This window comes from Epinephelus moara, chromosome 24 (assembly GCF_006386435.1).
Source record: "Epinephelus moara isolate mb chromosome 24, YSFRI_EMoa_1.0, whole genome shotgun sequence".
NCBI lineage: Eukaryota > Metazoa > Chordata > Actinopteri > Perciformes > Serranidae > Epinephelus > Epinephelus moara.
Window position 1 is genome coordinate 38575104 of NC_065529.1, and position 25393 is coordinate 38600496.

At 41.0% G+C, this 25393-nt stretch overlaps 2 protein-coding genes across 2 annotated transcripts; both read right to left on the minus strand.

The window, feature by feature from the left end:
- Nucleotides 1-2500: 2500 nt before the first annotated feature.
- zgc:66479 (uncharacterized protein LOC327541 homolog) lies at nucleotides 2501-8561 on the minus strand. The gene is made up of 4 exons (XM_050038876.1): nucleotides 8230-8561; nucleotides 5780-6258; nucleotides 5536-5683; nucleotides 2501-5409 (listed from the first exon to the last, which is right to left on the minus strand). Exons 1-4 carry the CDS (start codon nucleotides 8485-8487, stop codon nucleotides 4807-4809), a joined length of 1488 nt encoding a protein of 495 aa, XP_049894833.1. The 5' UTR covers nucleotides 8488-8561; the 3' UTR covers nucleotides 2501-4806.
- Nucleotides 8562-10033: 1472 nt separating this feature from the next.
- Nucleotides 10034-23872, minus strand: LOC126386490 (immunoglobulin-like and fibronectin type III domain-containing protein 1). The gene is made up of 15 exons (XM_050038875.1): nucleotides 23804-23872; nucleotides 23340-23453; nucleotides 23083-23245; nucleotides 22683-22955; nucleotides 20138-20262; nucleotides 19823-19964; nucleotides 19437-19730; nucleotides 16206-16382; nucleotides 16000-16128; nucleotides 15517-15825; nucleotides 13629-13714; nucleotides 13341-13533; nucleotides 12918-13214; nucleotides 10284-10610; nucleotides 10034-10167 (listed from the first exon to the last, which is right to left on the minus strand). Exons 1-15 carry the CDS (start codon nucleotides 23855-23857, stop codon nucleotides 10163-10165), a joined length of 2688 nt encoding a protein of 895 aa, XP_049894832.1. The 5' UTR covers nucleotides 23858-23872; the 3' UTR covers nucleotides 10034-10162.
- Between the last annotated feature and the right edge of the window lie 1521 nt (nucleotides 23873-25393).

Consider the following 25393-nt stretch of genomic DNA (forward strand, 5'->3'; position numbering starts at 1 on the left):
CCCATGAGCCAAAATGGGTTTTGCATTAAGCATCACTTCAGTGTTGCAGCTGGTGAAGCTGGCTAATTTACTACTTTATATACTGCTGGGTAAATTAATCTGTAAGAATACATTATCATAGATTAGTTGATTATACTTTGTATTAATAATCTGAATCTGCAAAGTAACTAGTTGCTACTGTTGTCTAATGTTAGAACATTTCCCTCTGAAATGTAGTGAAGTAGACGTATAAAGTAGCATGAAATGGAAATACTCAAGTAAAGCAAACATAACTTAAAACTGTACTTAAAGATCCAGTGTGTACGATTTAGAGAGATTTAGTGGCATCCAGTGGTTAGGACTGCAAATTGCAACCAGCTGAAACTTCTCCTGGTTAGAATTTGTTCAGTGTTGATTGCACAAGAAATTTTTACCCAGCCAACGTTAGTAGGTGGGGTCCTTGTGGGTAGTAAATAGGCTGGAAAATGGGCCCTATATGGGTTTGTCCACAGGTTCCATATTGGCCCCATGATATTTACCCCACATGGGTGGGATTGCCCAAGTGGGCCCCGGATAAGATGCCAATTTTGGACCCATACCCACTTTGTACCCAGGTAGCCCCAGCATGACCCATGTAGGACCCACTTGGGTACTCCCACCCATGTGGGTAATTGGCATGGGACCAATACGGAACACGTGGCCCATTTATCTGCAGAGGTCTCTTCCTCTCCAAAACAAATGGACAGGGTGATTTAAACTGGTAAAACACTGACTGTACCAGAGTAAGTGTGGATTCCACCTGTGGAACAAACAAGTTAAAAATTGTGACTTCTCCATTAAAATCAATGATAGAACGTACATCTGAAAGTAAAAGTAAAATTTAAAAGGCATGCAGCAGATGAAGAAGCTCACATGGGTTTGTGTTAGTGAGGTAAAGGTATATATAAAACAACAGGTTGGTCAGAGACACAAATATACCGTGCTGAGGTTAAGACCTGTTGTGTTAATTTAATCAAGCTGGAGGCTGCATGTGTTGACAGTTAAGATGAGCTTACATACCTTTCTGAGAATGTGCCGTGACACAGTTGCATTCATTACGTTAGCACGGGTCATTTGTTTGCAATTTAGCCTCCTAAAAAGGGAATCTAAAGGGCTTTGTGTGTGTTAGTCATGAAGTCACTGCTAAATGGAATGTGACAAATTACACTGCCCAGAAAAATGAAGGGAACACTTAAATGACACATCAGATCTCGATGAAGGAATTATTTAAGATGAGAATCTTTACTGATGTACATTGTTTAATTTATTGAGAACAAGCTGACGTAACAACAGTCAGTGGAAACTAAAATCATCAACCCAATGAGGGCTGCAGTCAGGGTGCCGTTAGCTGTGACATGGAGGTCTCTGTGGCCCTCCAAGCATATGCCTCCCCAGACCATCAGTGACCCACCACCAAACCGGTCATGCTGAATCATGTTACAGGCAGCATATTGTTCACCACGTCGTCTCCAGACTCTTCATACCTGTCATGTGCTCAGTGTGAACCTGCTCTCATCTGTGAAGAGAACGGGGCGCCAGTAGCAGACCTGCTAATTCGGCTGTTAATTCGAGCTGCATGGTGCTGGGCTGTGAGCACAGGTCCCACTAGAGGATGTCGGGCACTCATGTCACCCTCATGGAGTCTGTTTCTGACAGTTTGGTCAGAGACATGCACACCAGTAGCCTGCTGGAGGTCATTTTGTAGGGCTCTGACAGTGCTCCTCCTGTTCCTCCTCTCATAAAGGAGCAGATATTGGTCCTGCTGCTGGGTTGATGCCCTTCTACGGCCCTGTCCAGCTCTCCTCTGGTAATGGTCAGTCTCCTGGTATCTCCTCCATGCTCTTGAGACCACCTTCTTGTGACTACACGTATAGATGTGCCATCCTGGAGGAGCTGGACTACCTGTGCAACCTGATTAGGCTGCAGGTACCACCTCATACCACCAGTAGTGACAAGGACACTAGCAGAAGAGACAGAGAGCAACTGTCTGTGGCCACCACATGTAAAACCATTCCCTTTTGGGGGTTGTCTTGCTTTTGCCTCTCCATTGCACCTGTTGTCACTTTCATTTGCCCCAAAGCAGGTGAAACTGATTCACAATCACTTGTGCTTTCTAAATGGACAGATTGTTTTAACTGACCTGGTGTCATACTGTGACCATTAAACGTTCCCTTAATGTTTTGAGCAGTGTATTTCACAGCAAATGCACTGAAAAGTTTCACAGAGAATATTCTGTACAGGTTAAAGATTACACAATAATAACACAATCTAAATGTTAGGGAGTTGGCCACTGTTAGTGGTCTCAGGTGGTGATACACACCGCATTATTTCATGTCTCAGTTTCCAGTTTGCCTCTTATTAATTCTAGCCTGAGTCAGAGTTGGCTGTCAGAGCAAGTCTCACCCTGCACCTGCTGTAATCTAATCACAGAATTAAATAAGACAAATAATGTAATATATTTCCATTTCTTATAGTGATACTGAAGGCTGTTTTTTTATTGCATTGCTGGACAAACATGATTCATTTCTTACCCATATTTTAAGCTAAACACGTACTTGTGGAAATAAAATTTAAGGATGACGTCATGGTAAAAGAAAAAAAATTAACAGTGAAACCTCCCATGAGGGTCTGCCTTATGACACCTGGAAACATTCCTACATTAAACATATGTCTCCACGTGGCCATCATGCTCCCTTTTGTTGTTTTGAGAAATGAATGGAATCACTCCCCATTAAATGAACTGAAAAATAGAACTCACCATTAACAAATCAACTGGGGTGTTTATTCACACTGTCTTTAATATGCAGCCTGAACATGTGGTTGCTGTTGTCTCTCAATCAGTGTCAGATCACACAGGATGTCACTGTGGGGTAACTGGTCTACACAACATGTCTACATGAGGCTAAAGTAGGAAGGCAGATGTTGCTATAAATAGAATTGCCTGTTTTAGATGTCTTATAACCCGTATAAAAAAATGAGGAACCACTCACAGATCCCCTCCTTTTATCACATTTGTTGATTATTCTTCATGATTATGGGAGTTATCAGGCACCACCTGCTGGCTGAAGATAATACTTTAACCTTTTCACAAAAGAGCTTCATGACAAGAGAACAGCATGTACCAGTGGAATCATATGTACCCCTGTGTGCACCATGTGCACTGGTACCATAAATAACTTCCTGGAGAGGCACTACATGTGTTCTTGTGTTGAATTATAAGCTTAAAGTACAGTCACATTCATGTTCTGATTCACACTGTAAAAAACAATTGATATTTTATACTCTCGTACTCTGATCTTGTCATATGTAAATGTGTACAATACAGAGCTTTCATTTCAATTTAAAAAAAAGTTGTTGTCATATGCCACTGCTTCACAGAGCCATAGAAAGTTTGTTGAAATTACTTTATATAATCATGTCATTTATGTTAACACTATCAGTAACCTGCTGCTTTAACAGATATTGTACAGTCATTTTCAGGTCTGGCCACGAAACCCTCTGTTTGTATGTGTTTCATTTTTTTCTGTCACCTTATATTTCAAATAAGACGACAGACTTACATTTATGAACTGTAATCAATTTCTAACCAGACCATGTGTGTATTAAGAGAAGTAAAACCCTAAAAAATGTGACTGAAAGTAGACTTCACAGCTATCTATCAAAGTTCTACGAAATGCTTCATGTTATTAGTGCTGGAAAGTTCACCTGACACAATCAATGGCTACATCCACACTAATACATTTTCATTTTAAGACACATAAGCATAGAGACAGCGGCACACTTTGAAAACCATGCCAACTGGGAGCTGAGGGCTAACAACACAGGTAAAATGCCTCCTGCTGATGCCTCATGCCTGTATCCACTTTTGTCTTCTTGGAGACTCAGTTTTTTAGTTTGGCAGATGATACAAACTTATTTGGTTCTTTACCATGTTGGTAGTCCATCCAATCACACAGTGGCTTTTAGGCATTTTTCTGTTGTTTGCTTGAAGGCTTTAATGTCAAGGAGGCACCTGCGCTCTGTCTCTATTGTACGTTGATGCCTAGCGCCTGAACTCCTTTAGCCTTTTGGAATCTCTAAAACAAAGACCTTTGAAAACGCTGCTGACCACACTTTAGTTTTCAAACTCTGGGGATATATTTTAATCTGACTTTAAAATGATGAGGCAGACACCCACACGCTTCCTGATTGGGTCTTATCAGTCACGGTGGATCAAGCCAAAACATTACAGCTAGGTCTACATACCTTTTACTCTTTAATCCCTCTTGTGTGGGCTCTCCTTTCGTATCGCCATGGCGTCCTGCGGTGGTGGATAATAATCCTTGTACCGTTCTAATATGTTGCTGTAGGCTGTTTGCTTTGCAAAGACTGCCTTGTACTTATGTGTAACTTTCAGTAACCCCTGGACCTCGTTGTTGGTTCAAGCAAAGAAATCTCTGGTTTTACTCTCTGCCATATCTGTAGACAGTCTGCTTAATGTTTACACAGGTACGCGCATGCAGGTACTTGAATGGTCATGTGTTTTCTGGCGTATTACTATAGGCGGAGATTAATTTTGAAAATGTGCCAAAATTTAAAATGAATACATATTAGTGTGGATGTGGCCTATGCGTCAGACAACCAAACCCAAAAGAATAAAACAAATATTACAAATCACTTTGTGAGAAAATGTGCTGCATGTAAAAATGGTTCCCATTCATCTTCAATAAGACTTAAAAATCACAATCTCCTCAGCTAACTGTTAAATCTTCAATCAATGTTCAATCTTCTGGAGTGTTTCAACTACAACTACCCGTCCTCCTCACTTTCATCCACCTCCTGCTCCTCACTCTGTTCTGTAATTTCCTCATCGTCTTGCTCTTCTTCTGTAATTTCTTCCTCCTCTTCTGCAGTTGTGTCATCTTCCTGCTCCTCTATAGTGCCCCCCTCCACTTCCTGTTCCAGTGGCTGTTCCTCCTCCTCCTCGTCATCTTCCTCCTCCTCCTCCTCCTCCTCGTCAGCCTCGTCCTCATCCTCCTCCTCCTCCTCCTCGTCTTCCTCCTCCTCAGCCTCTTCCTTGTCCTCCTCCTCGTCCTCCTCCTCATCTTCCTCCTCCTCATCCTCCTCGGCCTCCTCCTCGTCCTCCTCCTCATCCTCCTCCACCTCCTCCTCCTCATACTCCTGCTCCTCCTCCTCCTCCTCCTCCTCGTCCTCCTCCACCTCAGCCTCCTCCTCCTCCTTGGCCTCCTCCTCCTGTTCCTCCTTTGCGTCCTCTCCTGCTTCATCCTCAACATCTTCTATCATCTCCTGCACCTCAGTGACATTCTGTGCTGTAGTGAAGATTAACTCTTCTGCTGCTTGGTCCTCCTCATTTGACTTACGTTTAACTGTCCAGGAAGGAGCATTCGCCAACTAAAATAGACAGATATGTATTAATTATTCATCCTAACGGTATTCAACTTGAAAAACAAAGTCACAAAACACTTACATTAATCAGGTATTTGAAAGAATAGTCTAAGTGAAAGTAACAGGTTTTACCTGGGTGTGAAAAGTCTGCAGCTGAGCCATGACGCTGCTGTGGGTAGTCTGTGAAGTGGAAAATTGCTCATCCAGAGTCGTCTGCACAGACCTGAGCATCTCCTCTAATGCCTGTGCGTGCATGGCCTGCTTAGCTTCAGAAAGCTCCCTGAAAAACACACACACAACAGATATTCACATTTCCTTGGGAATTCTGCAAAACATCGCTGAGGCATGCAGATAAACTCTGTATAATGAAACTCACTTTATTGCAGCCATCTCCTGGTTGTTTGTATGAAGTGCAACATTATGAAGGTGCATTGACTCTTTCAGCTCACTCAGCTCTAAGGCTTGTCCTGCTAATTGTGCATTAAGCGCCTCCACTGACGCAACCTGTTTATCAATTCTGGAGCATGCACTGGACACAGTAGCGGACAGCCTAACAACACTTTCAGCCAGTGCTGAGCTGGAGCTCAAACCAGCCACTACGCTCTTCTTCATGGCCTCGAACTTCTCACTCTGGTTCTTGAACATGGCTTGGAGAGCTGTGACAGACAGGGTGACCTGCTTTATCTCAGTCAGTCGAGTGTCCATTTCATCATGAAGGGCTGAAAGCTGCGAGTGGTGTCCGGAGTTCTTTAACTTCTCTGACGTGGCCAGGGCGACTTCAGCTTTCTCCTGAGCCTGTTTCTGGGCCTCCTCCAGGGCAAAGATCCTCTCCTCCAAACCGAACCCTGTGTCAAGCTGGAGAAAGAAATTATTTAGTCAGTTCAAACATCTGAAACTTGTCTTTGTCATTGATTTATGTCAGACTGAGTTGTCATGTTGCTGTAGCTTGTAGGGTTATGCAATATGATAATATATATATAGCCTTCCATTAGATGATATAAATTTATCAGCTAATTTTGAATAGCCCATCATTTATTCTGTGGTAACCATCCTATTAATATCTCTTGGAGTATTAGGCCAGTGGTTCTCAACTTTATTTATGTCAAGGACTGCTAAGTTGATACACATTAGGTCACAGAGCCCTTCCATCTGAAAAGATTTTGGTATGGTAGGTTAGGTATGATTAAGAGCAGAATTTCCTAGTTGTCAACTACAGTTGAGGGAATAACCGTGGAGGAGGAAGTTTATCCTATGATGATCACAAGTGACACTCTTAAGACTCTTAAGCCCTTTTCTCACAGAGAAGGCCATCCAAGCAGTGCTCAGACATTGTTCCAAATTAGTCAGCACCAAGTTTGAAAGAGAGACTGAACAGTGCCAGGTTCAGTCCGATTATAGCCGAATGCGGAATCGTATGGTGTGGGCTCAGATTGTGAACAACAACCAGTGTTGTAAGCAATAATCTATCGTTTTCATCTCGTAGTGTGTCATAGTAGACGACAATTGACACCAGCCAGTGACTGAAATAATAGTGATAATAATAAAAACAGGACAAGATAATCAGATGACATCCCACACGTTGTGAGAGATGACCAGGGATGATTGGTCGTGGACCAACGTGAAATGTGTCATGTCTCTCGGCCAAGTCGTCACAAGATTTTATGAATCTACACTCACCTAATCTGACATAGTGATCGTCGGAACGGACAAAATGTCATGTAGTCTAGTAACCACTGAAACATTTTCACTGGCATCCATGCTGCTTTCAAAGAGGCATACTCGTCTACTACAGTGCCTGTCAATGTGAAAGCAGTGTATCCCTATTTTTACTGTTTTCCTGCATCCAAAAAAACCTGCATATATGGGCTAATTTTATTATAAAAAGGATACTACTCATGCTTGGCTCACTTCTATAAATGTGAATGTATAAATTTGAATTAAATCGTAAAAATAAACCATTCCCCATTTTCTGGGGACCCCTTGCAACTCCCTCAGGGTCCCCTGGTAGTGCCTGGACGCCTGTTTGAGAACCACTGTATTAGGCCATTGTGGACAGTTCTGCTGCAGGATATTGGATTTTTTTTAATGAGTTCTGCACCAATGTGATGTGGCACCCTTATTTTTTTTAGGTATTGAACTGCCTGAATTGGCAAAACGCAGATATTTCAACAGTTTCTTAGTAATTCTCGTTAATTTTACAGAAAATCTACAAAGGTCATATCATAATATTGATATTGTGATACAAAATTGTATAGTATGACTAAGCAGTTAGTAGTAATTACTGCTGATAATGATTAAAAATATCTAGCTGTTGGGGCTGTGAATGTCTCTGAAACGTGACCACTTAGTTAAAAATAACAACAGGTGTTTCTTTCAGTGTCAAGTCAGCCATGTTGAAATGTCTTACAACCGTGGCCTTTCAAAATAAAGGTACCGAACAACATTTCCCGTCATATTATCCTATAAATAGCACAAAATACACATGATTGAAAGAGCTTTTGTTAAATAGGTTTTTATTTATATGTTTATTGTTTGATATATTTGTGTTTTGTTTATAAACGACTAATGTAAGTAGTTTATTTTGAAGGCATATCACCAACTTCCGGTATCGTACAGTGCCTGTAGCTAGCTTAACAGCCGTTGCTAGACTGCAGTTGATAGACAGCCCCATGACACGCCGAAATCACGTTCAAGTAACGGTTAACACGTTGTCGACTTAATTTCATGTTGGTGCACGATAAAACAACATGAAATAAGTAAATGTTATTATTTTACAATGAAGTAAGTAACTCTCCCAGCAGAAAACACGGGTAACAAAGTTCTTACCTGTGAGTCCGTCATCTCCATCACCTGCTGCAGGTTTGTGATTCTCTTCTGCATTGTTGTAAAAGTCTCTGACAGTTGGTCGAGGCTGGACTGCTGCTGTATACAAAACCACCCCATTATACAGACTGTGAAGATAATAATGAACACCAAAGCTGGAGCAACATAGGAGTTTATCCTCCTCTTGGACTGCGACACTGTTGACTCCAACAATATGGAGGTGTCGTCTTCTTGAGGTTTCTTTGCCTTGCGTCTGGCCATGGCAGCAGGAGGAAAGGAGACGAGGACTGGACGGACTCTAGGAGCAGTGTGTCCTCAGTGAAATGGATTCAGCTAAGTGTGGCGTCTCATCTGGATTTGCAAAGGTATCATGTTCACTATTCTGTTAGACCCTTTGACCTAGTCATTCATTGGACCCCCACAATATTCACAGCAACTGCAGTGTGGGGGGCGTTACAGCATGTTATGTAACTGCAGTGGTGGAGTAAGAAGGAACTTAGACCTACTATTATTAAAGTATAATATCACAGGGTGAAAACACTCCATTACATGCTAAACTCCTGCAGTCATACACTTTCAGTAGAAGTGAATTAGCATTAGAAATAAAGTTAAGACAACTTAAATAAATAACTACTTTCAGAGTGTCCAAATGTGCAAACAGCACTATCATGTTGAAGCCAGTCCCTGTGTGGCCAAAGTTAACTATAGTACTGTATGTGCTGTCCTGTTGTGTAGTTGTAGTAATGCATCATATTTCATGATCCTGTAATCCCAGCATGAACTGTATCTGCACTATAGTAAGGCTGTCAGGTAGCCTGAATGTAGTGGAGTAAAAACTACAGCATTTCCCTTTGAGATGCAGTGGAGGCCCATTTCCATCAGTGTAATTAAAAAAAATAGTTTAGTCATTATTTTGGGAAAGTTTCTCATTTTATTTAGATATTAAGCCAGAAATCTCATCATACTAAGTCATTATTTAAAGACAAATATTTAATATTTTGAGCTACTGTGCCATTATTTTGACAGTTTCTCATAATTTTTTTTTTTTAGTTATTATTTTGAGAAACCTCCTTATACTTTGTCATTATTTGAAGAGAAAATGTCATTATTTTGAGATACTAGGTCATTATTTTAACAAGTTTAGCATTTTTTTTTAGATAATTATTATTTTGAGAAGTCTCATTGAACTAAATCATTGTTTTGAGAAAGTTGCTCATTATTTCTGAAATACTAAGTCATTTTTTTAATTTAAGTAAGTCATTTTTAGATACTAACACAATTGTCGTGAAAGTTTCTCATTATTTCGAGAACTAATTTCTTAATTTACAAAATCGTTTTATTTCATCAAACTGGAAGGAATGGGCGTCCATACTGTGGAGCAGAAATGGAGTTGAAAATCAAAACACTCCAGCTAGTTCCAAGCACCTTAAAACTGTACTTCTGTTTAATATTTGAGTGCCACTTCTTCTCCATGGTGCTGGGTTGTAGGGTCATAGGTTGAAACATGCTCACAAATGTGGATTGGTACCATGGATTGGTAGAATAGCATGAAACCATGGGCAGGGATGTGTATCTTGTTCTTGTGTGATTGATCCCTCTAAGAATAGTGGTGTCTGTAACTTCAGGTTGTTTTATATAATTTAAAATCATTAGACACTGGATCTCAAAAAATTGAAAACATAAAACCTGCTGTTTTACAGTGTATTTGACAGCATCTTCAGTAAATAGAGGCAGAATGGTGAAAGTCTTCAAAGTTTAATAGAGCAGCATACAACATTTCTGTGCATATTTTCTGTAGCATTCTTAAGTCTTTAAATAGTGCTGCATCACGCTATTGGGAAATAGATTAACTTCTAAATTAAGTGCAATTGATTTAAAACACAGTAAGACCTCTGTTGGTTTGGTTCAGCTTCTGTCCAGCAGCTGCAGCTCCTCTTCACTCTGCAAAGAAACATATTAATACTGTCATATTTCCACATGGTACACTGAAATGCTTAATGAATGTTTTTATGTAAAAAAAAAAGTATCTTTGTTAAACCGTATACAAATGTTAATACCTCTGACATTGAGGGTCATTGAGGACTCGGCTGTCCCCAGTTTGTTGTCAATGACGACCTTGTATTCCCCGTTGTCTCTGGGTCCCACTCTCAGTATAAGCAAGGAGCAGACTCCACATACGTTGGTGATGTGGTAGTTGGTGTTTGTGTTCAGATTGATATTGTTGCAGTACCATGTCACACGTGGAGCTGGATCACCCTTAATTGCGCAGCTCATGTTGCACTCATAACCCTGTGGAGCTGTGCGCATCTTCAGGGGAACGATAAACGATGGAGGTGACTGGAAGTTAAAGGATTTTGCCTCTGGCATGTTTACTTTGAACTTTCCTGAAACACAAAGACATGCACAAAGTTTAGAGTTTTACAGCATTGTAATACTTAAGTTTGTACTGGTGGCCTTTCAAGGCAATTTTCCAAGATTTTACACAAAATAGATCACAATTTTATCGAGTCAAAGACCTGACATCACAGGTTAAACACACTTTAGAAAGGAGTGCCCCCAGACTATCAGAAGGCGGAGATCTCTGATTGTCTGGTGGCGAGACTACTGTCGGCACAATGAAAAGTCCCACTGTCAGCAGCGTGGAAATAAGTCAAAGTGTGGAGGAAGCGGCGGACCTACGTACGGGGAAGCCTGCTTCGTTCTCCCCGCAGTTAGGGACTGTTCGCCACGGTACCGCTGCTGGGCAGGGTGGAAATAAAGTCCTTTTCACACAGAGCGCGCAAAGCGCAGACCTCCGCCGACAAACCCATTCATTGTGTATGTGCTACCGCAGCGCAAGGGCGCACCGCTCTGCCGCCGAGCTGAGCGGCGCGCACCGCCAGCCTGAATTGAAATTTTTTTAATTTCACCGCAACGCGCTGTGACAACACCTCGGCGCCGCGCGTCCAATAGCAGAGAAGAGCCTGAAGTAGACCCGGAAGCGGTCACCATGGAGCTGTAGCTCCTGAACGAGCCTGTACTCCCCCAAATCCTGTCTTCTGCGCCCTACCCCTCGGTGGGCGCCGCGAAAGCTCTGTGTGAAAGAGGCTTAAGTCCTGCAGAGTTTCAGAGGACCTGGAGAATGTTTTAGGATAGTAATAACATTATATAAGATAATCATATTGCAAAGATAATATATATAAGATAATAACATTAAAGACAAAATTAAATTGCAATACTTTTTCAAAACTTGATGATTTTACCTTTCTGTACATTTTGTATACAAATTCATTAAATAATTTTGCTTGTAAATGTCTATTTGCATCATGTTTATTACGGAAAACACATTATTTGATCAATTTACATTGTGCCCCTAAAGTTCTTTTTGCGCTCCTTACTTTTTCAACTTAGGAGCACATGTGCTCCTTGGGGAAAAAAGTTAGCGTCAAGCCCTGCTTAGGGATGTAAATCACCTGTTTAATCATGTTTTCTTGGATGCGTACCATTGTCTATCTGGCGTGAGGCTGGTGGCACTGTTTGAAAGTTTAGAAGGGAGGTACGCTTGGACCATAGACTGTATATGAAGGTGGACAACACGTCTCCACTTAACCTTACAGAAGTGAAGCCAAAATATACCAGATACAGCTGCTGCCATCTTGCTCTGGTGATGGCATTTGGAGCTTTGGAGCTATAGTCTGCCCAGTAGCAATCTCTGAGGTATCAAGTTTCCCACCCATACACCTATTGCACCTGCATATGCTCTCGTCTGATGTCAGCTTTCCAACTTTTTAGCTGTAATCCCTATCTCCTAAAATGTGTCTGTTCAATCCTCCCTGTTTTGTCTCTTTGTCTGCATCATGTAGTTCAGTAAACCAGTCGACTCACTTTAGTCTGTCAAACCTTGGATGACATTTCAACTGGGCTTGTGGGAAATGGTGTTCATTTAAGAATTCTAGTGTGTTTATTGAGTTTGCTCATGGCGTTCAGTTTACTCATCACAAGGAGTACAACTATCCAAAGTTAAGAAAACTATCCAGATAATGACTATAACGGGAAATGCAGGATAAAATGTAGTTCATACTGGAGACGAAAAAGACTGGATATCTTTGCCTCAGCTCAATTTTGAATGTTACTTTTATTTTAACACACTCTTGTGCTTCCTCCAGCTGAGTGCATTATGAAATTTCTTATGTAACCCTGTAAAAATGTACCAACCTTGTCTAGATAAATGGAGTGAACTGTATGACATATTTTTAGTAGTGAGCAAGATTAGGTTTTAGGGTTGAATTGTTGCAGTATTGAAAATATAGCTGTGAATGAGACTTTCTTACTTCTGGAACAGAGCCCAGAAGCTCCAGTTTTACTTCGGCTTTCTATTAGTTTTATTACAGCAATATCTGTTCTGACTAAATGGTTAAATTCACAAAGAAGTAAAACATTTAAAATTGGCCAGTGGGATAAGACATTCAAGTTTTAAAATCCTCTGTAAGTCATTTGATTTATAAGGTGTGCATCTTCCCAAGGTCAGTATTTACCTGAGGGCGTCATTAGAGTGAAACAGTCCTGAGATCTGGTTTGGTGAACAGCGATTTTAAATTTGAGAATAGAAGTGGAATACTTAGGCAGCTTTTGCAGCAAAGGAACCATAGTTATGGTTGCATACAGGAAAGAGAGAACTGATTCAGATGCCTTTGTGAACTGGAAGCACAAACCTTTTTCCTTTGGGGTTCCAAACATAGGGGATTCAGAGGGTGGTGAAAGACCCATGTCATTTTTAGCAAAGACCCTGAAGTTATACTCCCGTCCGGGCAAAATATTGACAACTGTGAACTTATTGTTGAAGAGATTGTCTGCAACTGTCCTCCAATTGCGTTTGAAGGAGTCCCGCTTGGATACCATGTAGTGCAGTCTGTCGTCCCTCTTCTCATCTGGGGAGGGAGTCCAGGACAGAGTAACTGTTCCTGGGATGTTCTGATCCAGCTCCACTGGACCTGGAGGCCTGGGATCATCTACAACCACATGTAGAGGCACAGAGATCTGAGTTACAAAAATGTAGCTTTCTATTCAACAAAGACTGCTTGCCGCACGTATTCAGCTCAGTCTCTCAGTTCATGGCCATGCACACTGAGATTCACCTGTAACTCTGATTTCAACATTGAAGCTCTCCTGGCCGACAATGTTCTTGACAGTAATGGTGTAGATGCCACTGTCCGACCGCTCAGATGTGGGGATCAGCAGCTGAGAGCCTTTATCAGAGTTGGTAATGGTTACATGTTTGGGTAAAGGAACAGCATCTTTTAGCCACACAATTTCTGGCATGGGGGAGGCCTGTATAGGTAATAAGAAGAATCACAGATTAATTTGTGAAATGAAAAATACAGTCACCAGTGAACCCATTGGGAGGATAACTTAGAGCATGGGACCTCAAAGTTGATGTTCAGGCGGACTGTGTTTCCAGATCGTACCACCACGAAGGACTTCATGTTGCGATCTTTAAACTTCGGCCTCACTGTGAGGGTAGAATTTAGAATAAAAGTGATTAGCTTCTTTCCCAATACCCAAAGTGACATTTTCAGTTTGCTTCTTTTGTCCAACCAACAGACCGTCACCCCAGAGACTGTTATAAATGACAAAGAAAAGCAGCAAATTCCCATATATAAGAGGCTGGAACCAGCAAATGTTTGACATTTTTGCTTGAAAATGACTGAAATGATTCATCAATCATCAAAATAGTTAATTTACTTTCAATAAACTAGTCACTTAATCGACTAATTGTTGCAGCTGTGTTGATTAGATTATCGTAAAAATTAACAGCCTGGGATATTATTGGCTTAAATCACTGAACTCAACTGGCTTATATTTGGGACAGGTGTCTTATATTAGACAGACCTTTAACCCTTTCACACAAAACTGTTTCTCAACAAAGATAAGAAATATGACACCTGTTTCCCGGACGTACTGACACAACACCTCTTTATCCTGATAAAAATATGTGCTCACAACTTGAATCCATTTTTATGAGAAACCCTTTCGATTTTTTTGATGGGTGGACCCTTACAAACTAAGGGCACATGATATAATTTACCAGGTATTCAAGGTATGGACACCTTTTCTGACTTGACTGCTTTATTTCTCTTGTCTACCAGGCTGGTAAATTGAATGAATTATTGTATTCTTTGGTGCTCATGGTTTCAGTAAAATGAACTTAACGATTGAATTGTAGAGAATCTAACTGAGCTTACGTTGTGTGTGGCATTTCCATATTGACAAATGTTTAAACATATATATATTTTTATGTGTGATCTAAACATCTAACCAATGTTGGCTCCATTGGGTAGCCAACAAGCTGGTTTTATACAACTAAAGAAAACTGAACTGCTTGGCCAGAACCAGACGTCTTTGTTTGTCAAAATGTGTATCCACACCTGGCAAGTAAAAGGGACTTGGCTTTTAACTGAAGTTTTACGGTAGATAAGAAATTAAAGCCTTTGTATAAATTGTTATATTTTCTGTTCCTGTAGACATACGCTGCATAGGAATGTCTCAAGGACATATACTGTTCAGGATTGGTTTAGAGACATTTTTAAAAACTGATCACTATCTATCTGTCTATCTGTATCTGTATAACTCCAGGTCCATTTCCAATCATTTTACTGTAATGCATTGTTCCACTGTGCTGGGTACACCAGCTGTCAAATATACCACATTGCAATCTGTTACTGGAGCCTGTTTCTATCCCAGATTGTTGCAAATGATTGATTCACAAGGTGGTGTAGCGAAATAAATAAATACAGATGCCAGCAGTTTCAAAACATACATATATCTACACAGACAGCCTCTATCTTTGGTTAAAATACAACAAACCAGGTCACTTTTTCTGTTACAGTGAGGTTTTCATGTTGGACCGTGCCCTAACATTGCTACGGTTGCTTGAAGCTTGATTTCAGCGTCAGTGTTTTGTTCATGCTGGGCTGTCCAGAACCGTGTTACAACACCTTTCCTGTCGTAATTGACTTGTCACAACGATTCCACCCTTTAACTCCAGTATCCCCGGATGTGAGACCAAATGTTTTAAGACACAATACAAACACTACAGAAAAAAAGAAAAGCTGTTGTGCTGGCTGTATTTTCTTGGTGCAGAGCAATGCAGTAGTGTTGACAGCCGTGGGGCTATTTTTGGTGCACTGTGCAGATGTATTGTGGGAGAAAAAAAAACATTTGCTGTGACATTCTGCGGACACTGAATATAACTTGATCAGGACATTTACAGAATATAGAAACTGTTTACCTTTAAATTTCAAATTTTCTTACCAGGAGGAGGCATGGCAATGATGTAATTGTCAAAGCCTTGAGGTTCTCCATCACCTCCGTAATTGGTGGCAATTACTCTCACCCAGTAGGTGGCCATTGCCTTCAAGCCAAGCACGGTGTAGGAAGTTAGAGTAATTGGCATGGCATTACAGCGGGTCCATTCAAGGTTCTCTATTGGTCTGATCTCCACGTAGTAGCCTTGGGCTTCATCCTCTACCCCTTTCATTTCTTTAGGTTTAGTCCAAGCCAGTGAAAATGTGGTGTAATTGGAGGATGTTAACTTCAGGTCTGTGACTTTGCCTGGGGGTTCTGAAATTACAACAGTGTGAGGTTATTGGCTTTCATTGCCATGCTCTTATATTAACCAAAGAGCTACAGGCAGCATTATGTTGAACAGCGTGTGGGTTCACCACAAAGCATGACTTGCATAATTTTCTGTAAAGACATGCAGTGGGATATGAGAATCCAGTGTGTCTGGCTTACTCATTGGATCTCTCGCAACTACTGTTTCACATGGAATACTAGGATCTCCAGCACCAGAGAGGTTGATAGCCGACACCCTAAATTCATATGCTGCCCCTTCAAAAACATCTTTCACGGCATACTTTGTGTCTGTGGAAAAAGAAAGATGGATATCACTCAGATGCACAGCAGGGATGTTGCTGCAGCTTGTTGTACGAGTTGGATACCTGTAATGGGCCCTCCGTGGTTCACAAGGCTCCAGTAATTAGTGCCTTTCTTGTTCTTTTCCAAATTGTATCCCACTATTTTGGTTCCTCCAGTGTCACATGGAGGACACCAGGTCAGATTGATGCAGTCTTTAAAGGCACTGACAACTTTAGGTGCTGTTGGGGATCCTGGATAACCTGTGGGAGGGAACATGACATTTTTTACTATTCTGTGTTGCTATGTTGTGTTTCTCTTTTGCTTTTTATTACCTCCCAAATTAAAACATGTCACACAACTCCAACACACCGTGATTTATTCACCCCCCCAAAAAATTGATAGATAGCTGAAACCGACAAGAGAGCTGAAAAATGTTTGGCGATAAAAGCATAATGTGCTTGTGAGGAGCATTTTAATTTTGAAGGATACATAATGGCCTACAACTCACTGTGTGTGTTCTCAAAATTAGAAACTGAATTTTTTTATTACCTCCACCATTGGAGTTGGATGACTTTATGTTTTAGGGGTGTAACGATACATTGATCTGAAGTCATATATTGATTCAGTGATGTAAAAACATGGATACATATCGCCGTCTTTAAGATACATCTTAAAGGGATAGTGCACCCAAAAATGAAAATTCAGCCATTATCTACTCACCTATATGCCGACGGAGGCCCTGGTGAAGTTTTAGAGTCCTTACATCTCTTGCAGAGATTGGCGGGGGGAATGGGCAGCACACCTAATGGCTGACGGTGCCCCAGACTAACGTCCAAGAACACAAAATTGAATCCACAAAGTATCTCCTTACTGTTCATCCGTAGTGATCCAAGTGTGCTGCAGCCGCGACATAAAAAGTTGTTTGGAAAAATGTCATATGAACTCTGTTTTAAACCTCACTGTAGCCTGTAGCTCTGACTGCTTCTCTGTGCTCCGCGTTTCACATGTGCGCGCTCAGGGTGATCGGTGATGCACGGTCTCTGAAGAGCAGCAGTCTCGTCAGTACTGATGTCCAGATTCTCAAGTGCAGGCATCGCCAATTCCCAGTCTGAGCAGCAAAGACTTTCCTCATCCGTTGGCATTGCTTTGCATTTGAAACAACTACACCACCAGGTTTCCAGTGCTCGACTCCGGTATTCTGCGGCTGGCTGAGGCGCATGAGCTGCGGCGGCTGCCTCGTCCAGTAGCCTGAGTTCCGTCCGTATACTCGGGCTCAAAGAAACACGGCTCAACAAAGAAATGCTGTTCCTCCTCAAGTGCAAAGTCTTCAGACATGTTGGGCTGTCCTTTGCTAAAAGACCGTAGTGCAAATNCCAGGGCCTCCGTCGGCATATGGGTGAGTAGATAATGGCTGAATTTTCATTTTTGGGTGCACTATCCCTTTAATTGTAAAATTCCAGTGGCATGTCTGTGTCACCATTACCGACCAAGTGCACTTACTTCTCAAGCATTTAAACAATGCAACCGGCCTAGCGCCAGGCAGACAACAGCAAGCAGCTAAGGATAGACATTAACTGCTGTTGTCACTATGGTTTCAAATAACATTTATTATCCTTATCCTTTAGTCATATTTTTTCTGTCAGTTGCTTTGTCAAAAAAATGACAGGAAACCAATAGTGAAACCAAAAATCCAAAGCTATTTAGTTTATCATGTATGACAAAGGAAATAATTATATTCTCACATCTAGGAAACATGAAACCAGCAAATCTTTGGCATTTTGCTAAAAAAATTACTAAAACAGAATAGTTGATCAACTAACTGATTAATCAACTAATCATTGCGTCTCTAATCGTCAGATTCTAATGGCAGGGCCCTGAATTGAATTAGATCGAAATCATATCCTGGCAGACTTTGTAAGATCAGCAAATATGGTACTGTTGTATTTCTGTGATATATTCTTGGAAAAGTTGGTCATGTGATTAGAAAAGTGATTAAATCCCCAAAGTGTGTTATTTGATCTCAGCATTGGAGGATAAATAGGCAGATTTTGGGTCTGATTCAACACTCGGACAATTGTGGATCTGGTTGTGTGATTTACAGACGTCATCTTAATGTGACCGACTGGATTGGAATCTCCCTGATTTCGAAGTGTAAATATTAAATATCAAATGCTTACGACTACTGATTTCGATCAAGTAGTGTGAAAGGAACACACAGTAGCCAATGACCGCAAGCTGACCGAGAAGCATCATCAACACTTTTGAGACTTACGATAAAACATAGAAAAAAGCTGATTCAGTCTCAGTCATGACTTGATCCAAAGTTTCTTCTCTTTTTTTGTTTTTCCGTGCAAAACACAGCACACACAAGTGCAACAACCTGATGATGCCAGTCCGCCTCCAGTGTTTTTATGTCAGTTTTTTTCTTAAGACACATTTGCTCACACACGTTTCTGTGACATCACAAGTCCATGGAATTGCCACTCTGAAATTGTTTTTGTATAAATGCCAAGTGTTTGGTCCTGCGTCTTGACTGAATCGTCTGGTGAGTGCCTTATTATGAGTAAAATATTAAAAATCAATCAAATCTGTCGTTATGTTTGTGGTTTCCACATTTTTAAAATCCGATAAGATAAGATCTGGTGTACACTGGGCATTAGTGGAAGTATCAAAAATGACAATAACCAATAATGATCTTCCTTTTTGAAGTTATACAATGACCATATACAAATGTTTTAGTATCTAGAATTATGAAATCCTGAGATATTGCATTCTCTTAAAATAAAACAAATTGGATGTAAACTTTTTGCTCATTTCAGTCTATGGTTATTTTACCTGCTTCCCAAGAAGTTAACTTTTCAACGGAAGTAGCCCTTATAAAGCCTAAATTAGCTACAGACTTACGTAATACACCAGCTGGTATGTCCTCTGTCTGCAGGTAATCACTGATGCCTTCTGCATTCTTGGCTCTGATCCGGTAGCAGTATCTCCTTCCAGGGTCCACATCTGAATCTTTGTAACTTGGGTTGCTGCCAGGGATCTCACCCAGATTCAACCATTTATTGCGCCCCACTTGTTGGCGGTCTATGATATAGTGTGTGATTGGGCATCCGCCACTGTCTTTTGGTGGCTTCCATTTGAATTCGACAGATGTTACAGCACTTTCCATAATGTCCACAGGTCCTTGTGGTGGTGTGGGTTTGTCTGTCAGTGAAATGAGAATAATTTCTACTGATAGCAAAGAGCATTTATCTCCTCACATGCAGTGCAAGGATAACACATGGCAAACCTTACACCTCTTCTTGTCAACTCACCCAGCACGATCAGTTTGGAAATTGCCTCCATTGTACCAAATTCATTTTTGATTTTGATTTTGACCTCTCCGCTATCTTTCCTTTGACACTTCATGAGGCGTAGTTTGCTCTCTGTAGCTGATGTGTCAATCTTTACATTGAGAGCAGGCAAAAGCTCGTCGTCGTCCTTGTACCACTGTATATTCATCGGTTCCCCACCTGAGAAGGGCAGCTTCCATTCTGCATTTTCACCTGCCTTTATAATGACTGGCTGAGTGAATTTTCCAAGTGCATCAGAGTCAATTTTTGGGGGGTCTATGGTGTGAGAGAAAAAAAAGATTTAGTTAAAAATCTGAACCATTTCAAAGCATGGGATAAATCATCATTTGACACTATTTTATTCTGACCTTGAATATTAAGTGTTGCCTCTGATTTACGGCCTTCAGCTTCAAAGCGGTACTCAGCTGCATCATCTTTTGAACAGCAGTCAATTATCAACCTGTGACAGGCTCCATCTTTGATAATTGTTACCCCGTCCCCATTGGTAAGCTTGTCAGATAAAAAGATTCAGTATTCATCAGACACACATAAAGATAAATTAAGGCTGCAATGTAGTGTAATATTTTTGACTGTTGTGGACCTTCGTAAGGAAACGGAGGAAACATTAATATGTATGGCAGTAGTCTTATACACTGGTGATTCCTCTAAAACAGCTGACTTACCAGCTTCCCATTTTTATACCAGCGTCCCTCAGAGGTCTCATTGCTTAGTTTGCAAGACAGCTCAGCCCGTTCACCAACATTAGCAACAGTATCTGACAGCCCACTGACAAACTGAACACCACGATCTACAAGAGTAAGAACAAAGTAAACATTTAGTTATTATTGAACTGACTGTGTGCATTGTACCATATGTAACCCCTGGTAAATATGACACAGTATTAAAATATGCCATTTCAGTGTTTCAGATAAATGGTATAGAGTAAACAGAGCAAACAAAGACAGAGACAGTGCAGAGGGCACATGAGCATGCAGTTTTTTGTTTTCCAGCACAAGCAAGGCAAGGATAGCAATGACCAGAACACTTCTGTTCCTGTCAGGGCCTCAACACTGTCAGTTTTCTTGTTTACAGTGTGTCTCACTCTAGTGGTCAACATGCAGCACTGCACAAGAGGTTTTATAAAATAGATTTTAAAACGTTTCAATATTGACTTTTGATGGTTAATTGTTTGTTTGGTGACCCCCAATACTTTATTTTCTGTCACTGAACTTCTTTGTAATAGTGAATTATGTGCAACTACAAAATCCAAAAGCTAATTACTCAGATTATTTTGATCCAGAATTGAACCGCCACATATCCGACTATTGATTTAAAGTTCAGCCCAAAATGGTCAGACCTGTCAGAGTGATGGCTGACTCATGTAAATGGATCCAGCGAGGGCTGACTGCACATTGGCAGGTCCGTGTTATATACGTCTAGAGTATGCCATGTCTGTGGTGTCTCTGACCTTTTTATAAACCATGATATTCCGGTCATGGATCACATGCCTCGCCCACTTCCAGGAGCCGTCTCACTTCCTCTTTCTCTCCTTGAAGCTCTTGTACTCATACAACTAAAGTCACATCCAGTAACTACTGTTATTTACGGTAGAACGTCGCCAGCAGAAACACCAGGGGCCTTATTCACAAACATTCTGAAAATACTCTCAGAGAGCTCCTAACTTGGCCTAAAAATTTTAGTAAGGAGTCCTAGCTTAGGAGTGATTTAGGAAACTTCTCAGAGCAACTCTGAGCAAGGAAGGGACAGAAACTTTTACCTTAGTAAGGAGGTGTGATCTGCCCCATTAGTAGGTATAATGCTTTCTTTTAACAGATGTGATTGGTTGTCACAGACATATATAATCACCCTGCATGATCTTATCTGTAGCATTTCATTTACTCACTCTCATCAAACGTTTGGAGAATATTTCTCCGAACTCTTTGTGGTTCCACCATTTTCGCCTCTGATTAAGAAACTCTTAAGCCTCTTAAAAGTCCTCCTCCCGGCTCTTTTAAGGTCTAAGATGCTCTGTGAATTACTTTTATCTTTGCAAGGCCCTAGTCTTAACTTTTAAGGGGAAGTCTGAGAAAACCTCACAATTTTAAGAATTTTCATAGAATTTCATCACTGGGAGCAACTCTTTGTACGAGGAAGCTTTGTGAATATGGCCCCAGGTGCTTTTGCAACTTCAGCTTACAGCAGCACCAGTCCGCATTTGTCTTTGGTCCACAGCACAGCAGCCTTCACTGTTGATAAGCCATTACTCGTGAAGTGTAACCAATCAGATGGTGCTGTGAGCAGGACACAGGAGTGATCAGAGGCGAGACTACAGTGTTGAGGGCAGGCTGAGAGGCAGCGGTATGAGAGCACAAGTTGCACATTTTTCAACTAACTTATTTTATCTGCTTTAGGATAAAAAAAAAACTTTAATCAACCAGGTCAATAATCATTCGACCCGTAGTAGAAAGGTTCCGTCTGTAACTATCTCTCATATTTTGCAGTAGGTTGGGACCTACCCCATTCTTAGTCAGACCTCCAGTGCAGGACCTAGTAATTCTGAGACACTTGATAAATATGGACCCAGATAGCAAAGCTGATAATATACATTGTGCTGTGGCACAAATACATCTTAAGCACTAGAACCAAAACTATGTTGACATATTCATATATGAACCTCTCCAATGAGGTGACACATGATTCAGTTTTTACATAATGCAAAGATTTTACCTATAACCGAGTCTGGAACCAAAGGACCACTTCGTGCACGCTTCTTTTTCTTATCATCCGCATCACCATCTTTATTTTCATTATCTCCATCTGTCAGGAGGTTCTTATTCTTGCCATATCCATCACCCTCGTCTCCATCAGTCTTGCCACCAGAACCATCACCAGAACCATCCTTTCCATCTCCCCCATCCCCCCCCTCCCCCCCCCCCCCCCCCTCCCCCAGTGCAGCGTCCTTTTCAGCCTGAGCTCGTCTGGCTGCCTCCAAGTCTTCCTTCTCTTTCTGTAGCTTGGCCTGTTGTGCCAGAGCCAATTTAGTCAGGTCTTCTAGATCCCCAGTTTGGTTGCCCCTGCGGCCTTTACCATTTGGATCAACTGAATTACAGAGAACACATACATGTACGTAGAATAAATACTTGTGCTGAAACTTTTTTTAAAAATAAGCAATGAAACAGCCTATTTAAATGAATGAATGAGCAAATTAAAAAAGAAAAGAGATCCTACCTTCCACTTTGAGAGAGGCACTGCTGGATGTTATCCCAGCGATGGCATAATATGCTCCATTATCTGCCATTTTACAGTCTTTAACTCTCAGTGTGTGAATTAGTTTGTCCTCTGAGACAGTGATCTCATATTTGTCCCCATGTTCAAGTGACGAGTCCTGTGTGGACCACGTTATTCTGTTGAGGGGTGTTGACAAGACACACTGAAAGACAGCGTCCTCACTTTCAAAGGCCTTCACATCCTTGATCTTGGCTATGAACTCCACAGCAGGCACTGGGGAGGAGGAAGGGTAGACGTGGATTAACTGGTGGATTAACTGACTAACCTGTCATTCCTGAATGTGCCTTGAATCGTCAATACAATCACTCTGTTTTGTGCAGTTGCTATACTTGCACCTTACCTCTAAAGTCAGTTGTAAGGACATTTGCCTCTTCAACATCAACCTGGTAAAATCCAGCGTCTTCTGGCTGAGGATCTTTGATGCTGAAAAGATAATTTGTCCCTGATTTCTTTAGGCTGTGCTTTGAATTTTCATCCTCATCATATGGAACCATTGTCCCGTCCTTTTAAGAGAGAAGTAGTTAGATTCTTCTTATTATTGTTATTTTTCAAGCTGTAATTGGTTTTATAGTCTGTCTAAGACTGCATATTACTCACCTTGAATAAGTTAATGGCACTGTTGGGATCATGTAGTTTCATGTCGAAGCCAAATTCAGCTCTTCCACTGGGTTTCACTTCTATTTGTTTCACATTTTCCAGTTGCTCCACAACCTAACGAAAAAAGTTGAAATGTAATGATGTTACTCTGAATTTCACTTCTGATGCCGTGGCATTTTTAACTCGAGGGGCCTTGAACAGAGTATGGGTGTTTACTTTTTAAGATTCACTGGGCTAGTTTGGCCTGAGGCCACAAAAATCCTTTAAAATCCCTTTTTATTCATCACACATGCTTTTAGAGAGTAACTTAACACCTCCTGAAAATGTTGTCCTCAGACCATCAGTGGTTTAACATTTCACCTTGCTGCAGTGATGTACAGGCGTACTGCAGGACTCAATAACATCACTACTGGGTGTGGTTACAGGTGCAACCAAACTGTGATAAACTGCATACAGTACAGTACCTTTGCCTGCTCATCCTCCCTTTCCTTCTTCATCTGGTTGAGTCTCTTCAGCATCCAGCGAAAGTCGGTTATACCAAATTCAAAACAGATTTTTTCATAGTCCTTCTTTGGGGCAGAGATAAGCAGCTCCCAGAGTTTAGGGTCAATTTCTCCCTCTTTTTGTGGTGGGAGTTGTTTTTTTCTGGTGACAACAACACTGAAAAGAGAAGAACAGAGTAAAATTGGAGATCTACAGTAGTACATGTGTACAGCAAAGAACTGCTTTGACTCTGACTTGAACTTACGTCTTCTTTAGCATTTTTCTGAAATCCTGTGCTTGTCCATTGGCTGAAAGAAAATGAAAAAATGAGATACAGCTTTTCTTAATGGCAAATAATTCCACGATCATATTTATTCAAACTCTATACATGGTTCTGTCTAAACCTTACAGTGGAAAAACAAACAAAACACGCTGGATTAAATAATGTGGTAATCTTTGAATCCATAGACTTGCTGATGATATTGCCTTAGTATCTTATTGGCATGTTCAACACACATTATTGTTATTGCTGCCGAGATCCATATTCAAGAAGAAGAAAACAAACAACACAATTATGAAATCATTAATCCCTAAAAAGAATGTATGGCTGGACAGATGATAGAACAGAAAACTTAATCTCAGTTTCATACCTTCATGGGCTTTCTTCTTGATGCCAGCTGGAAAAAAGAAAACAATATCAAAACACGAAATCTTTAGCAAAGAGTCAAAGCTACTTAAAGCTAATTAATTTGCAGGGTACATATATTAGTGTTTCCCCCTTGATCAACTGTCTTAGAGGAGTCGTGAGGACAGTGCAGGGCTGATGGACAGGGTCAACACATTTGCTGGTTCTTGGAATTAAGTGTTAGCTATGTAGCTGCTGTCTGATGTTTGCTGGTATTAGTTGGAAACATAGCTGAACTGATCAATCTTAATAACGCCCTAAGTTTTTGGAAATTAAGTTATTTTAAGGTGTAGATGTGAGGCTATAAGTCTCTTCAATTCTCCAAATTGATGCAGTAAGAAATGCTTGATTTTGAGTCTGTATGTTGTCAGAGAAGTCCTTAAAAGGGGGACTACGCCCATTTTCAATATTCATACGTTATTCCCATGGTCTCAGACAGCCCAAAAATGTCAGTAAACATAAACAACTCTCTCCCAAATCTAAAAACTAGAGTGTTAAACACTAATTTGTGTAATCATGTAAAAAATCTAGAGCTGCTTCATAGACAGTGAATTTGGAAAGATACCATATGCCACACCATAAAAACTGCTCAGGAATTGCCTGTGGAACATGACAAAAAGCTCAAGGTGGGAATTGCCTGTGGAACATGACAAAAAGCTCAAGGTGTCGACCTGGCCTCCAAATCTCCCACACCCCAATCTGATTGAGCATCTTGGGAAATGCTGGTGCCCCACCTCACAACTGACAGGTCTCAAATGAACTGAAGCCAACACCCCCGGTGCCAGACACCACGGAACACCTTCCAGAGGTCACGTGTCCATGCCTTGACATGTCAGAGACAAATCCGATCCAGGGAGGCCCCACTGTGGGTTAGGGGTAGCTCTGA